The 16598-nt window shown below is 44.7% G+C and overlaps 1 protein-coding gene across 1 annotated transcript in view; it reads right to left on the bottom strand.

Moving 5' to 3' along the window:
* Nucleotides 1–16250, bottom strand: part of GMIP (GEM interacting protein) — a 65570-nt gene extending 49320 nt beyond the window's left edge. The window contains exon 1 of the mRNA XM_063119298.1: nt 16112–16250. Within this exon, the coding sequence (XP_062975368.1) occupies nt 16112–16133 (22 nt within the window). The 5' untranslated portion in view covers nt 16134–16250. The remainder of the gene's footprint in view (nt 1–16111) is intronic.
* Between the last annotated feature and the right edge of the window lie 348 nt (nt 16251–16598).

Below are 16598 nucleotides of genomic sequence, written 5' to 3' on the forward strand. Positions count from 1 at the left end.
CACGCGAGCCTTGGCAAGCGCTCATGAGGCCTTCGCAAGCACTTGGCAGCTGCTGGGTCAAGCATTTCCCCTTCCACGCTCATAGCAGCCTCCATGAGCATGGAAGGAGGAAATGCACAATTTCTGGAGCCTCTGGAAATAGCACGTTCGCTGCTCCTCCACACCAATGGGGGCCTTAAAGGCCTCATTGACACGAGTAAACTTTTTTTTTTTACAAGGGACCTTCTCCTATTTGAAGGGCTGCCAGAGGACTGTCTGACGGCATCCCCCATTTGAAGGGCTGTCCAGTCCAGGTCCGGTATAAAGCTAAGGGACAACCAGAAGGAAGAGCTGGCCCTGGAAGTGGCCCATCCACAGCACTGGGACAGAAGCCTGAGCAAGGCACCTGGTCACAGTCTTCCACACTATGCTGAGGTGTACTGTATTTCTATTTAAGTTAAAATAATTAATTCTAAATTCGCATCTATACATATAAATTAGCATAGCCAAGTTTTATGTAAATTGGTGTCCTCTCTATACCTTTTTGATGATGCATTTCCTCTCTTTTTTTGGTGACTCATGTGGCCACCCTACCCTTTTCCCACCCTTCTAACCCAGTAGTAGCAGAATGTCTGATTTCAAGCACCGGCAATCCTACCCAGCATTTTGAATCATGGATTGTTGGGGAAGTGACACAACAGGCATCAGTAGGTCAAAGGCTAGCCTGGTGAACAGAGCAGGGCACCCACCTCAGAGCATATCCACGTACACCAGAAACTTAAATTGGATTAAAGGGGATTCCCACTTCCTAGGGAAACTGTGACGAATGGCTAGGGATCTTTAACAGAATTCTCGGTGCCTCACCATTAGAAGTCCCAAGATTCTTTGGGGAAAGCCACAACAGTTCAACTGACATAAAGCCAATATAAGTGTGTAGTATGGCTATGCCCTCAAGACTCATTCTTCAAGAGTCCGAGCATGGGCAGCGGGAAGGATATACTTTACTGAGGTCTGGAAATCCAGGGAAGGCCATTCCAGACTGCAACCCCATTACCACAAGGGAAAAAATAAGGCTAAATTGTAGATCATTATGGAAACATATTTCCCTATGTCTATATACCTATTGTCCAGGTCTTGTGGGATTTCCTAGAACCAATCAGAAGCCATGTTAGTGGATGGTTCATCTGCCCAGTTAAGCAATGTTCAATGTGTTCTGGGGTGGTGGTGTTGCACTCAGTTTGGGGTTGCTCTCAGATCCAACATTGTCTCTGGAGTTACAGGTAGCCTCAGTGGCACCTAGCTGATGATGCTCTACGTCTTTATCTAGACAGATATAGACTAGCTACAGTTATCCATGCTCTGGTAACCTCTTGCCTGGATTACTGCAATACATTATGCACGGGGCTGCCTTTGAAAATGGTCTGGAAACTTCAGCTGGTCTAAAATAGGGCAGTAAGGTTGTTAACAAGGATTAGTCAATATGAACATACGTCAGTGCCTTGTGATGTACACTGGCTTCCAGTGTATTTCCAGGCACAAGTCAAAGTATTGGCATTAACTTTCAAAACCCTAAACGGCTTTGGCCAAGTTACCTGAAGGAGTGTCTCCTCCCATATATACCGAACCCCAAGATTGCCTTCAAAAGTGCTCCTCAGGGTGACCCCGCCAAAAAAAGTGACATAATGGCTAAGAAGATAACCTTGGTACTTGTGCCACTCCAGTTATGGAATGAACTTCCCAGAGAGGCTTGCCTGGCACCTATGTTGTAGTCTTTTCCACATCATTCCCTTGAAGATGGTCCGGAAGCTGGAACTAATTCAGAATGCTGCAGCCTGCCTGCTGATAGGAGCAGCTAGGAGGGATATTACACCTATTCTGAAAGCAAGGCCCTGGCTGCTAATGAGCTACTGAGCCAAATTTAAGGTCTTGTTGTTAGCATATGAACCCCTTAATGACTTGGGATCTGGCTATTTCAGGGAGTGCTTCCCCCTTTACCAGCCAAGTAGGGCCCTTCAGTGTTCAGGAGAGGCCCTGCTCATTGTCCCTGCCATAAATAAGGTGAGGAAGGTGGGGGATGTGAAATAGGGCATTCTGAGTAGCAGACCCCCCACTCCATTTGTGGAACTCCTTCATAGGAGAGATGAGGAGATGTGAGATGAGCCCACACTGAATATTTTTAAACCTAAGTTAAAAGGCTTTTATTTAACTCTTGACTTGGTTTATGTGTGTGTACTTCTCTGATAATTATGTCATGTTTAAATTGCTTTATTGTAATAGTAGGATTCTTCGTTTGTTTTATTGGTATTGGTATTATCAATCTTTGTAAGCTGTTCTGTTCTCCTGCTACGAAGGAAGTGTAGGATATAAGATTGTGAATGAATGAACAAAGGGGAGTTGACTTGGGCAATTGACCTCCTAAACATGTATGTATGTATGTATGTATGTATGTATTATTGCATTTATATCCTGCCTTTTTTCCTCCAAGGAACCCAAGGCGCCGTACATAATCCTCCTCTCAGTTACCTAGGGAGGTTGTGGGCTCTCCCACACTAGAGGCCTTCAAGAGGCAGCTGGACAACCATCTGTCAGGGATGCTTTAGGGTGGATTCCTGCATTGAGCAGGGGGTTGGACTAGATGGCTTTGTAGGCCCCTTCCAACTCTGCTATTCTATGATTCTATGATTTTATCCTCACAACAACAACAACCCTGTGAGGTGGGTTGGGCTGAGAGTCTGTGACTGGCCCAATGTCACCCAGTGGGTTTCCATGGCCGAGTGGGGACTAGAACCCAGATCTCCCAACTCCCAGTCTGACACTTTAGCCACTACACCACACTGGCTAAACATCCTCTGCAGGTACACAAAATGCAGGCTTCTCGGTTTGCTGAGGAGCTTTATTATTATTATTATTATTATTATTTATTTATATAGCACCATCAATGTACATGGTGCTGTACAGAGTAAAACAGTAAATAGCGAGACCCTGCCGCATAGGCTTACATTCTAATAAAACCATGATAAAACAATAAGGAGGGGAAGAGAAAGCAAACAGGCACAGGGTAGGGTAAACAGGCACTGGGTAGGGTAAAACTAGCAGTATAAAGTCAGAACAAAATCAAGTTTTAAAAGCTTTAGGAAAAAGAAAAGTTTTTAGCTGAGCTTTAAAAGCTGCGGTTGAACTTGTAGTTCGCAAATGTTCTGGAAGAGCGTTCCAGGCATAAGGGGCAGCAGAAGAAAATGGACGAAGCCGAGCAAGGGAAGTAGAGACCCTTGGGCAGGCGAGAAACATGGCATCAGAGGAGCGAAGAGCACGAGCGGGGCAATAGTGTGAGATGAGAGAGGAGAGATAGGAAGGAGCTAGACAGTGAAAAGCTTTGTAGGTCAACAGGAGAAGTTTATATTGGATTCTGAAGTGAATTGGAAGCCAATGAAGAGATTTCAGAAGTGGAGTTACATGGTCAGAGCGGCGAGCCAAGAAGATGATCTTAGCAGCAGAGTGGTGAACAGAAACCAACGGACTGATGTGAGAAGAAGGAAGGCCAGTGAGAAGAAGGTTGCAGTAGTCCAACCGAGAAATAACCAATGCATGAACAAGAGTCTTGGCAGAAGAGACAGACAAAAATGATCGAATCCTGGCAATATTATACAGGAAAAATGACAGGATTTAGCTACTGCCTCAATATGAGGAATAAAGGAGAGCGAGGAATCAAATATAAAGCCAAGACTACGAGCTTCCTTGACTGGAGTAAGCGTAACATCATTGACAGTAAGAGAGAATGAGAGATGAGGAGAAGGTTTAGGAGGAAAAACAAGCAATTCAGTCTTTGCCATATTAAGTTTCAAACGACAATGAAGCAACCAAGCTGAGATATCTGAAAGACATGCCGAGATACGATTGTGAACATCAGGAGAAAGATCTGGAGATGAAAGATATAATTGTGTATCATCGGCATACAGGTGATATTGGAGGCCATGAGATTGAATAAGATTACCCAAGGGCAACATGTATAAAGAAAACAACAACGGACCAAGCACCGAGCCTTGGGGAACCCCAACTGAAAGGGGAAAAGAAGAAGACGAGCTGCCATTAGCCAACACGCTGAAAGAGCGACCCGCTAGATAGGAGGCAAACCAGTTATAGACAGAGCCACAAAATCCAAGGTCATGAAGGGAATCTAAAAGAAGATCATGATCAACCGTGTCAAAGGCTGCAGTTAGATCAAGGAGAATAAGAACGGAGTAATGGCCTTTAGACTTGGCAGGAAGAAGATCATTGGTAATCTTAGTAAGGGCTGTTTCAGTGGAATGCAAAGGACAGAATCCAGATTGAAAAGGATCCAGAGCAGAGTTACTAGAAAGAAAATCAACACAACGAGAGTAGGTTTCTTGAGAATAGGAGAGACTGTAGTATGCTTAAAAGCAGAAGGAAATGAACCAGAGGACAGAGAAAAATTAATAATATGAAGCAAGGAAGGGAGGATAGCAGGGATAAGATTAATAAAGACGCGAGAAGGAATCGGATCACAAGAACAAGTGGAAGGCTTCAAAGAGCGCAGTATTGTAGACAGTTCATCAGCTGAGACCGAAGGAAACACAGAGAAATTTGCAGGAGGAACCGACAGATGAGGAACAGGAACTGGAAGACGAGCAGAGCTGGCCAGATCAGAGCGAATAGTTTGGATTTTAGCATTGAAAAAAGAGGCAAAGTTATTAGCAGACAGCTTAGGACAATGAAACATTTCAGCAAACAACTATAGTGATAGTGGAGAAAAAATGGCTTTAGATTAACAGTGAAGATTGTTCTGCTCTGTCGGGCTTTTACTGTTGCATAATGTTTTGTCACCCTTTAATTTTATGTTAATGTGTTTTGTTGTTGTGGCCTCCATATTTCATAAGTTTATGTGATGTTTTATCATGCATTGATCTGGGAGCCTGATAGATGGAGGGTGTGGTTTATAAAATAAATAATAAATAGTTTTCACACTCATGTCCAGTGAAATATACATAGGCCTATTAATGTTTTGCACTTTGCTAGTGACAGTAGCTGAAAGAAATTTCAGCAACCTAGTACTCATCAAAAACTGCTGGAGTTCTACGTTAGGGCAAGAATGATTAAGCCACTTAGCTATTTTGTCTAAGTGAGAACTCACAAGAGAAATTGACTGTGGGAAGATCATTTATGATTTTGTAATTAAAAGGCCAGAATACATATAGGTTTAAAGTGAATTGGTCTATTTATAAAATGTTTAGAACCATATTGGTCCGTTAGAATAAAACAAAACAAAGAAGCCTAGCTCTTGGATGTATTCAATATCAAAATGAAATATCCATATGAGAACCACACCTTTAACCACAGTGAATGCCTTTTGCCTTATTCACTGTGGTTAAAGGCATGGTTTAAGGTGTCTTCTGAACAGGGCCAGAGTGATGTAGCAGTTAGAGTGTTGGACTGGGAAGATTCGGGTTCTAATCCCCCACTCAGCCATGGAAACCCACCAGGTGACTTTGGGCCAGTCACACACTCTCAGCCCAACCTACCTCACAGGGTTGTTGTTGTGAGGATAAAAATGGGAGACGAGGAGGATTATGTACATCGCCTTGGGTTCCTTGGAGGAAAAAAGGCGGGCTATAAATGCAAAAATAAATAAATAAATAAATAAACTCACTGGGTGACTTTGGGCCAACCACTGACTTTCAACCTAACCTACCTCACAGAGTTGTAAAGATAAAATGGAGAGCAGCATGTAAGCCGCCTTAGCTTCTTTGCAAGTGGAATAAAAGAGGGATAGGAATGTAATAAATAAATAAAATGCTCCCCACCCCATAACAGTGAACGTTAATGACAATTGTCGTGGCTATAATCATGTGTGGTCTGAAACACTGGAGGATGGGACCTTCCCTAAATGGTTCCCCTCTTCCTGGACCCGCAGTCGTGAACACACACTGCTTCCTCTGCGTATCCTGACCCAAACGCTCCCATAGCCTTCAGGCTTCCTCCTCCGTCACTCACCCTTTCCTCAGGCCCCTGTGCTTCAGGCCTCTCTGCCTGTTCTGCTCACTTCCTTCAGCAGCAACCGGAGCTCAGCCGTTGCCCCTAAGCTCCTCCTCCAACTGCTCAGGCTGTCTGCCTGTGACATCATCAATGCCTGAGCTCAGCCGTAATATGACATCATGTGCGATACAGCCAATCACAATAAGAGGATTTACCACTCAGGGCACCAACCAGCTCAAAAAATCTTCAGATACGCCCCGTGGTGGGTGGCTTTAGTTCCATCAGCAGGAACTTCCAGCTGGCTGTTATCAGAAGGGCAGGAGACCAAACAGCTCCCTCCATTAGGACCAACATCCATTTGGCTCCTCCTCACCCCAGAGAAAGAGATCTAGCTATGGTACCTGTATTTTCTCTTTCCTCTTGTCCATGACCCATTTTGTATTGTAACTGCACGCTGCAGTTGTTGCTATTATTATTATTATTATTATTATTATTATTATTATTATTATTATTATTATTATTATTATTATTATTTCTTACCCGCCTCTCCCTCTGGATCGAGGCTGGGAAGAACATAGAATACAAAAACATTATTTGGAGAGGTAGAGACAGGTCTGCAAAAGCTCGCCCCCTCGCCTTTTGATCCACCCCGGAGGACCTTGATGTGAATGGAGCAAGGCGCTGCTCCAGATGCGGCCCTCACGGAGGGAGAAGTCGCGGTGGCAAGTGAGAGTAGAGGCAGAAGCTGGAGTAGAAAATTAATGAGCCCAGAGGAGGGCGTTGAAGTTGGACTGGGGTGTGGTGTTCTAGTAGGGGATGGAGACAGACTGGGACCTGGAGGTGCTGAGTGAGAAAGTTGGGTGGGGGAGATATTGGGAAGTTGGATGGTTAGTGGGGAATTGGGAGTGATCGAGAGAAGTGGAATGGCAGAGGGCAGGAACAGCAAAAGACTTACTAGGAAGTGGTAAAGCAGGAGTTGCTGCCTTAGCACTACCTTGCTGCCTCTGCCTCCACCAGCCTGCCATCCCCAGTGCTTGTGAACTGTCAGGGCGCTTTATTTAAATGCAGCACTTCTTGTTTTCCAAACCTTGTTTCAGAGAAACCCCATGATCGGATGTTGTCATTTCCATCTTAGCCAGGAGGAACTAAGAGGCAGTGATTTGCCTATGGTCACACAATGGGTATATGGCAGAAGTCCCACGCACAAGTTTGACGTTGGTTCCAGTGGCGATTAAGTGGAAGCGGGGCTGCACCACTGCTCCAAACATCTTTTGTAAACCATCCGGAGAGATTTAGCTATTGAGCAGTACAGAGATGTTGTTGTTGTTATTGTTGATGAACATGGAGCTTTCTTACAAGCCATATTTTCTCACACATGCACAATTTCATATGTATGCATTGAAACTGATATATTTTCCTCTCTTTGTTGAAATTTCACAATAAAAACATTTAAAAGACAAAACTCAAAAACAGCAGCAACATGTAGCTTTCTACTTTTGATATCCGCGTGTTGAGCGTGGACATCTGCAGCCGGGAAACCTGCACACATACGCTTATGCACACGTAGCTTTCCATGTGAGCTGGAACACCATGTGAGCTGGAACACAGGGTTCCAGAAGGTGTGAAAGCCCGTGAAGTCTACGTATGTAGGCCTTCACACTACAGAGACCTACAGCCAAGCACATGGATATCAGCAGTAGGGCTGGGGAAACTACAATGTCTGGGGCGGGTGAGTCATACGGCCTTCTTGCCTCATCTATCTGTTGAGACACATAGCCATGGCCAGATCTACACCAAGCGGGATATAACAGTTTGAAAGCGGTATATGGAATGTGTCATGGGCCCCAACAGTTGCCCAAACCATTATAAACTATTATAAAGCAGTAGTGTAGATCCTGAGGTGGTAGAACTGTGGTGCTGACCTCTTTGGACTGGAGGTGAGATAGAGAGGCCATTTTAGAATGGTTGTGTGTGAAAGGAATTCCCTCTCCACTTAATTATTTATTGTGCTTATTTAATCAATTTATATACCGCTTACCATTTCTAAAACAACATATCTAAGCAGTTTACAAAACCAAAAATTAAAAGGCATGAAAAAATGCATCCCCCCAGAAACAGGGTTACTTCTTATAAATGACTACACAGCGTTTCTCCATGGCGTGCTAAATGACAGACTGCACTCAGAGAGCTTTTTACAGGGGGAAGATGAAAAAAGGCTACCTGCCAGCTACACTTTGGAGTGGTATACTGTTTGTCCTACTACCTCAGAACGTAACTGTTCTGTTTGTGCCTCATTCTGCAGCATGTGTAAAGCAGGCCTACCTCCAGGCTATGGACATTTGCAAAAACATTTAAACTTGGCAGGGGTTTATGACACAAATAGCAAAATCTCTTTCCCCCCCCTCCCAGAAACAGGATGTGGTTGCCTTAGAGGGATTGTGTCACCAAGAAGAAGAAGAAAAGTAGCCAGTGCCTCTCAAATGATTCCAACCCAGCTGGGCTTGCCTCACTACAGAACTATGCAGATTATCAAGTAGAATTTTAATTGAGAGGCAGCTAAGAGGGTAAGGACAAAGTATATTGCCTGAAAACACCTTGGCCAGGCACAGATACTGTCTTGTGAGGGAGGGGGGAGGAAGGCTTTGGGGGATTGCAGGCCCCTCATCATGTGTGCAGGCATGGTTGATTCAGCTGAATCCAACCACCTCTGTAGTTTGAGAAATCTCAGTGATCTGAATGTCACAAACTCGCATAAGTTATTGTAGAGGTGGGCAACACAGAGGCAGCTCCAGAAAGTTTGCTTCTGCCCTTGGGTGCAATGCTGCAGGCCTGCAAAAAGCTTATGTTCACGTAACGTGCAGATCCAGAATCTGCCTTCTGCAAGAGGGAGCCCTCATGGAAGGCCTCTCTGCCTTATTTTTGGGGATCCCCCTTCTCCTCAGCTCATACCAAAGCTCAACCCATTCAGCAGTGTCTCCTATCTCTCTTTGTACTATTTTCACCGGGAAGGAGGGGGCAGGAAAGTCCACTTCCACCAGCATAGTTGATCCAATATGAATCTGTATCAGACCCAATGAAATGGAGTGGGACTAGGCTTACTAGTGGTAGTGGTGGGTAGCCTTGTTACTTGGGATAGTTTGAGAAATGACTTTTGGTTTGAATTGGGAGGGTCTGAATGGCAGCATATAGCTGCTGCTACTACTACTAGTAATAAAAAGAAACATATGCCAGATCTTTGCAACAGAATTGTGGACAATTTCCCCTACCCATCCAGACCCTCCCCTTTTTCTGTGTGCACATGGGCAAATTGTAAGCCTTTAAAATGCTGTGAGTAGGCAGAGGGTGAAAATGTTTATCCCTTATTCCTAGTCTGATAGGCGCTCCAAATAATTTGCAGTCAATTTAAAACAAAACAGGAATCCTCATCCTGCACTCACATAAAATATACAAGAACCGTAATAACTGAAACCACAAGAACGGGAGCACCATAACAAGACAACAGAACTGTAAATCAATAATTTGGGGTGTGCAAAACAGATGCAATTTCACTTTAAAGTAGTTAAGATAAAAATCAGTCCTCACCCCTCTCCTACTGCAAGGAATGCCTTCTTATGCGGAAAGACCTTAACCACGCCCCTGACATCCGTTGTCTAAATGAGCAATTGGCAGAGTTCTACAGGGAGGATGCCACTACAGAAAAGGCCCTGGACTTAGGGCCTTCCTAGACGAGGCCTTAGCACGCCTTCTGTCCCGGCTTCCCTGCTGTGCGTCCAGATGACGCACAGGGGAATCCGGAGACAGGCCGCGCTGAGGCCTCCTCCAACGCGCCATAAGCGAATTCGCTTATGGCGCGCCTTTTCCCCAGCTCCGGCCTCAGGCCGGAGCTGGGGAACGTCTAGGGACTTCCGCAGCTTTTCGCGGCTCCTCGCTTACTCGCGAGGAGCTGCGAAAAGCCGCGGACCTGGCACAGCGCTCATAGGAGCGCTGTGCCAATCGGCGGGGGGGGGAAGGCTGGGAGGGTGGGTGGCAGGGTGGGTGGCACGGGGGGAAGGCGGGTGCGATTGCGCTGCGCGCCACCCGGGCAATGCCTGGCATGGGGCGGCATTGCCCGGGCAATACCGCCCCATGCCAGGCATTGCCCGGGCTCGGGCGGCACGCGGCGCAATCGCACCCGCCCTCCCCCCGTGCCACCCACCCTGCCACCCACCCTCCCAGCCTTCGCCCCCCCCCCCGTAAAAAAAAAATTAAAAAAACCACTTACCTTGTCCGCCGTCTTCGGGCCGCACCCGGCCCCTTTAAAATAATTTAAAAAATGGTGGACGCCGCAGGGACACAACGTTTCTACGCGTCCGCCATGTGGTAGCCTGGGGGAGGCGTGCTAACATTAGCGCGCCTCGGCCCGGCCTCCCTGCCGGCGTAAGCCGGCAGGTCTAGCAAGGCCCTTAGTCATCACCTTCCAAATCCTGGCAGTGGTGGTGTTGGTGCATACTTAAAGCAGGGTAGGAAAATGCAACAGACATGCCTGGTGGTGATTATATAGGTATTACCAATAAGACTACATGACCCTGTTGCACCTCCTATCCAAAACACAAAGAGTAACTGTGCTTGCTAGCCTGTGAATCACTACAGCCAACACCGCCAGTCAGCCACTTAAGTGCTGAAAAACAAGAACCGACAGAGTTTACAAGGGCCACATTATCTGGCAGCCTGTGTGCACCAGTTGCTGTGGAACATGGGTGGGAGGGTGCTATTGCACCATGTCCTGCTTGTTCATCCCTGGCTGATGGCTGGTTGGCCACTGCGTGAACAGAGTGCTTGACTAGATGATCTAGCCTGGCACTTCTTATGTTCTTAAGATCCAGTCTTCTTAGATAGCCCACAGTTCAGAAGGCTTTTACAAGTATTCCTGCTAAAGTTTAATCCATGTTATTCCTCCCCTTCCTGCAAGTCATGTCACATCATATCTACTAATTAGCGATCACAGGAAAGCAATTGGTCTTGCTCATCTTTATTTCATTCTTTGATATGGATCATTTGGCAAATATAACAATATCTCTAGTCAATATACATTGAATCATACAAGGGTTGGATCAAGACCAAACAAGACGAACAGCTCTGATTTGGGGAGGGGAGGAATACCTTTTGCAAAATAATTCAAATCTGTACCAAGAAAAGTTGAATTCTACAATGCTTATGAATTGTTCAAATGATAGGTATTTGCCTATTTTGAATTATTTATTTTGCTTTGTCTATTATTACTATTATTATTATTGTTATTATTTGTATCCTGTCTTTTGCCCAATACTGGGCCTCAAAAAAGGCACTAAAAGCGCACCCCTAGAAATCTTTCGCGGACCCCCCTTCGCAGCACTTGCTGAGATTTCACCAAGTACTGCTTTCACTGCTCCAAACCTATTTTAGCATCCATGAGGATTGGAGACTTACATTGGAGGGTGGGGGGAAGGAGGCTGCCCTTAATATCAAATTCTGCACAGTAGAGATGTTGAAATAGAGAACACACACAGATCCATGAAAATATTTTATAACATGTATATCTATGTTAATGTCGAGGAAGGAAGGGCTCTATAACCCAGGAGAGAATTTCATAATGTTTAATCTAATGTTTTTAATGCATTTAAAATTTTTATTTATTTATTGCATTTTTATACTGCCCAATAGCCGAAGCTCACATATACCGCCCAATGCTTATCTTATAGTTTTGTGGGTGGACTTGCATTCTGAAGCAACTTGTTATTCATGTAAGTCTCACATACATAGGGTGACCATATGACCGGATTTGCCAGGGTTTTTGATGGCAAATCCGGGAGGGGGAGGGGAAATCCGGATTTTTTTTGTGTTGTTGTTCAAAGAGCAGCTCTAATGGGAATTAACAAAAATGCTTATAACTCTGTCATTTTTTAAGATAAAGGCACGAAACTTGGCACAATGGTAGCTCGTAGGAAGGGCTTTAGTCATACCAAATTTGAAACAGATCCGTTCATCCATTGATTTTTTAGGATTTTTTTTTAAAATGAGGTTTTAAAATTATTGTTTTTTAAACTGTCATTTTTAAAGATAAAGAGCTGAAAGTTGGCACCATGATAGCTTTTAGGTAGAGCTTTAGCCATACCAAATTTGAAACAGATCTGAGGCCAGTAGCAAACCCTGTTAACAACAACAGCAGCTTGCAATGAGTGAAGATAGTCAGAAAAGATATTTGAGGGAAGGGGAGAATGTAACACACAGAGTATAGCAAAAGCTTCAAAGTACAGCAAAACCTACAAAAGTAGGAGTGAGTGAAGTTAATTTCAGATACATTGAATCTCTCACTTGTTCTTTATTTCAGTGATTTTAACATTAAGATGTTATGTAGAACAGATTTGTCTTAAATGTGTGCTGTAAAATCAGACATGTGAGCAAGGCTATGTTCGGGTGGGCACGCCCCCTTGGTACTGGACACACCCCCTTGGGGGCCGACCATGTTGTCCTCCTTTTTGGTTTCCGAAATATGGTCACCCTACACATACATACACCATACAGACCCTGTTCAGACAACATGTGGTTAAGCACTTTGAGCTAAACATTATGGCTTAGCCTAATGTGTAAGCCATGACTTTGCGAGTCATGTGAACCATTCCTAACCATGGTGGCTACATAACCACAGTTAAAACACGCTCACTAACCGTGAAAGAGTTAGTGGCCTAACCATGGCTTAGTGTGTTTTCTGAACAGGCCCACATTTGTACACATTTTAAAGTCATTTAAACCATGTTGGGCGGGGGGGAGAGACTTGAACCTCTTTCAGCCCAAGGGTCAAATTCCATTTCAGACAAGCCCTCAGGAGCCACATTCCAGTGGCGGGTAGGGCCAAATGCAAAACGGGATGGGCCAAAAATACCAGTATATTTTAGCTTGAAAGCCTTACTACTAGTAACTAAGCTATAGGAGAGGCTTTCCCTTTTAGAATGTGGGGGAAATGGCACAAATGGTTGGTTATTGGGGAAAATGGGTGGAGCCATCTGAGGAATCCTAGGCCACCAGATTAGGACCCCAAGACAACTGAATTTGGCCCCCAGGCCTGAGGTTCTGCACCTCTGCCATGGAATATCCATACCAAATATTTTCCCCCACATCCTTTCATTCCTTCCACTCCACCCTAAGGGATCCCTCCACACCTCACACTTTCTGCCAGGTTCCGTTCCCCTATTTGTATCCCATTCCCTCCAAACTCTTCCCACGTTCTTAAATGTGCAGCCCATTGATTCGTTAGATCCACTGCTGTCTGATCCCTGACACAACATCACTGAACCTCCAACAGCGACCAAACGACAGCTGGTACCTTGCTAGAATGTTATTAAGCAGGTTAATCTAGCTCCTTGGTATTTAAAGGCATTGCTTTTTGTTCTATCCTCAGGTGAATTATTGCATACTTATCAATCAGACTGTCGAATCAGTGAGCTGGCCAGAAAGCTGCCCCCCGCCCCCCAATCCTGACTTCTGCATAGAAATTAGGCTGCAAACTACTTGTTGATGATGATGCCGGACGACTACGCATTCCCATGCGTGATGGGTTGCATGTTAATTTGTACACAGAAGTGTCTTCTCCCGTGTAGACATTTTCTAAATGTGGGAAGCTGCTCTCCACACGCTTCTCTGAATGCTCGCTCATTGTTTGGCAGTGTCAACATCTATTCAGCATGTGTCAGGCCCCAAACCGGAAATCATGTTCTAACCGAGGCAGGGAAAGATGTCGAGTTTTTAAAGCATTTGATACTTTCTGTGAAATGAGGTAACAGGAGCGCAAAGGGAAGTGGAACTTCTGCCTTCTTGCTGAGCACGAATGAACTGTAGAAACATCCACCGTGGAGAAAGAGAGGCAGTGGCTGCTTTTCCTCGCCCTGCTACCTAATTCAGTGAAACGGAGGTCTGAACTGTCATCAAGAGCTATTTTTCATCTATGCGGCACAATTCGGTTGGAAAAGCCTGTGCTGTGAAGGTGTGAGTGAGTCAATGGGACTTGTGAGTGTGCTCCTGTAAGAGTGTTCAGGAGAACCACACCCATTTAGTATAGAAAGTCAAATGCCTTTTAGGGTTGGATTCAGATTTACACTGGATCAACTGTGGGCTCCATTACACCAGTGATTTAGTGCACACTCGTCATGCTTGGTATGTGGTTTTGCAACTTGTCATATGACGTCACCCACGTCCTGCACTCATTTCGCCTCTTCCTCTCCATGTTTTGTTTCTTTTTGGAGCAGGGAAAGTCTGGATTATTTTCCATCCATGCGGGGAAAAAATGCCTTCCTCCCTCCCGTGTATTGCTGCCGTTGCGTTCTATCCAACCATCTTGTTCTTTGTTGGGGCCGTGTGTTTCTAAGGGCGGTCTCGTTAACAAAAGAGGAGGGCAGGGCGGTTCTCCACTCAACCATGAAGGAGGCGGGAGAGAAGTCCCATTTAACTCTATGTTCTGAGTAGGCATTTTCACCTTAAAAGAAATGTAGAAAAATGCACCCTCCTTTCCTGTAGCTCCCTCATTTTTAAAGATAAAGAGATCAAAATTGGCACAGTGATAGCTCTTAAGGAGGGTTTTAGCCACCCCAAGTTTGAATCAGATTGGTTCATCCCTTGATTTTACAGGTTTTTTAAAATGGAAATTAACAAAAATGCTTACATCTGCATAATTTTTAAAGATAAAGAGATCAACATTGGCACAGCGATAGCTCTTAATTAGAGCTTTCAGTATGCCAAGTTTGAATCAGATTGGTATTCTTCATTGCAACAGCATAAGGAGGGAGGAAGAAGTAATTTTACTATGGCTATTGTTAAACAATTGAGAGTCAGAAATCCTAGCCGATCTACTACAAATCACCCAGAGGTCTACCTTCCACGCACCCCAGGTCTAAATTATATTGTGATTCATGCAGGCATGTCTCCCATGAGGTGCACTTGTTTGCCCCTGGGCATTACTTTTCGCACAACATAGTGCTCTGTAGAGGAGGACTAGTTTACAGGAAGATTGTTGTAGTGTTGTCATGGGCTTGGTGTATGGGAGATCTTTCCTTAGGCCAGGAACTGGACAACATGATCTGTATGTCCTTTCCAGCTCTTTGACATACTACTAGGATGTTGTGTTCCATATGTAAGCATGAGCACAGAAACATGCATTTAGGCAAAAATGATCAGGAATTAGAAATATGTGCTAATCACAACCCTAAGCAAGGCTGCCAAAGGATGGGTCACTCCACGGGTTGTCTAAATACCTTTCACTGAAACGTCCCATGTAAAATTTTAAAGGAATTTGAGGAGACTTTTTTTTTTTTTTTTTGGTGAAAATGTCAAATGTATGTCCAGAAAACCCCAGCTCGCAAATCAAATACATATAATACAAAACTGCGGAAAACAAAGCTTTCTGATGTTAAAATATGCAGTTCTCAAGTTTTAGGGTGGATTCCAACTTGTGTATGCATACACATGTCAATAGCTCACATTTTATGGAGATAACTGAAGTGTCGGCCTTTTAAAAGCAAATATTGAACCCCAAATAGCCTCTTTCCATAAATGCCAAGGACCTCCAACTATGTTTTGAACCCTCCTTCCAACTGAGGATATAGTAAAGATACAACAGTTATTTCTGCAGTGATTACTTACTCCAGTTTTCTATAGCTGAAACGAACTCTGAATCTATACAGTTCTGTTCAAAGACTGTGTACTGAGTTGAGCTAGAGACAGGCAGGCCTGTCTGTTGTGTGACAGAGGCGTCTTTGCTCCATGGTGTACGCATTCTTCTCTTTTACCCCACTGTCGTCTCTGTTCAAACAAGTTTTGCAGGTTGTTGACTCCCTGAAAAACCTGTTGAACACGGAGGACATCTGCATATACACCATAAGTAACAACGCTTTTTCTGTAGCACCTTCAACCCTGGAAAAAAATAGTCTTTCTCCAGTTCTGAATAAAGTGTTCGTCTCACCTATCCAGGGTTTTACTATCAGAGATCTGTCTCCAAAGAGAAAACCTCCAACAGTCGTAACCACTAAACCTTAAGCGGGGCCTTAGATGAGCCCCAGGGGGTTGCGTCCTGCAGTGACGAGCAGTGCGCTATAGATGAGCTTGTTTAAAGAGATCAGAAGGTTGCTTCACCTACCAGTGGGTTCAGGGTCTGCCATGGTCAATCCTCAGCAGAACACCCCGATGTGAATCCCAGCCCAAATCCTTGGATGACTCAAAAGCCACCAGCTCTGGCAGGCAGCCCCATGGATGTGGCATACTTTGCAGAGTCTTGTTGGTCTTCTGCGCTCGAAGCCTCTCTGACTTTGCTGCTTCCTGCCGGCAGCATTTCCGTGTGAGGAAACTCGTTTGTCCCTTTGATTTGCATACTTTTCAGTTTGCAAGAAAGAGGACCCTGCGGGCAGTCCTACTGGCTTTTCCGTCTACTGCAGTTGGATCAAGTCTCATTGGTTTGTCTTTTGGGGTCAGATTAGCAAATCATACGTTCTACTCTGGGAAAAAAGTGGGGGAAAAGCCATTGCAATATAATGCATTGATATATATGCATCACCTCCTCTAATACTAACTTGCCATTTGGTTTCTGAGGCCATACTGCGGGCAGGGTGAGGAGATGAAAAAAGGAT

Source organism: Elgaria multicarinata, chromosome 3, assembly GCF_023053635.1.
Source record: "Elgaria multicarinata webbii isolate HBS135686 ecotype San Diego chromosome 3, rElgMul1.1.pri, whole genome shotgun sequence".
Taxonomy (NCBI): domain Eukaryota; kingdom Metazoa; phylum Chordata; class Lepidosauria; order Squamata; family Anguidae; genus Elgaria; species Elgaria multicarinata.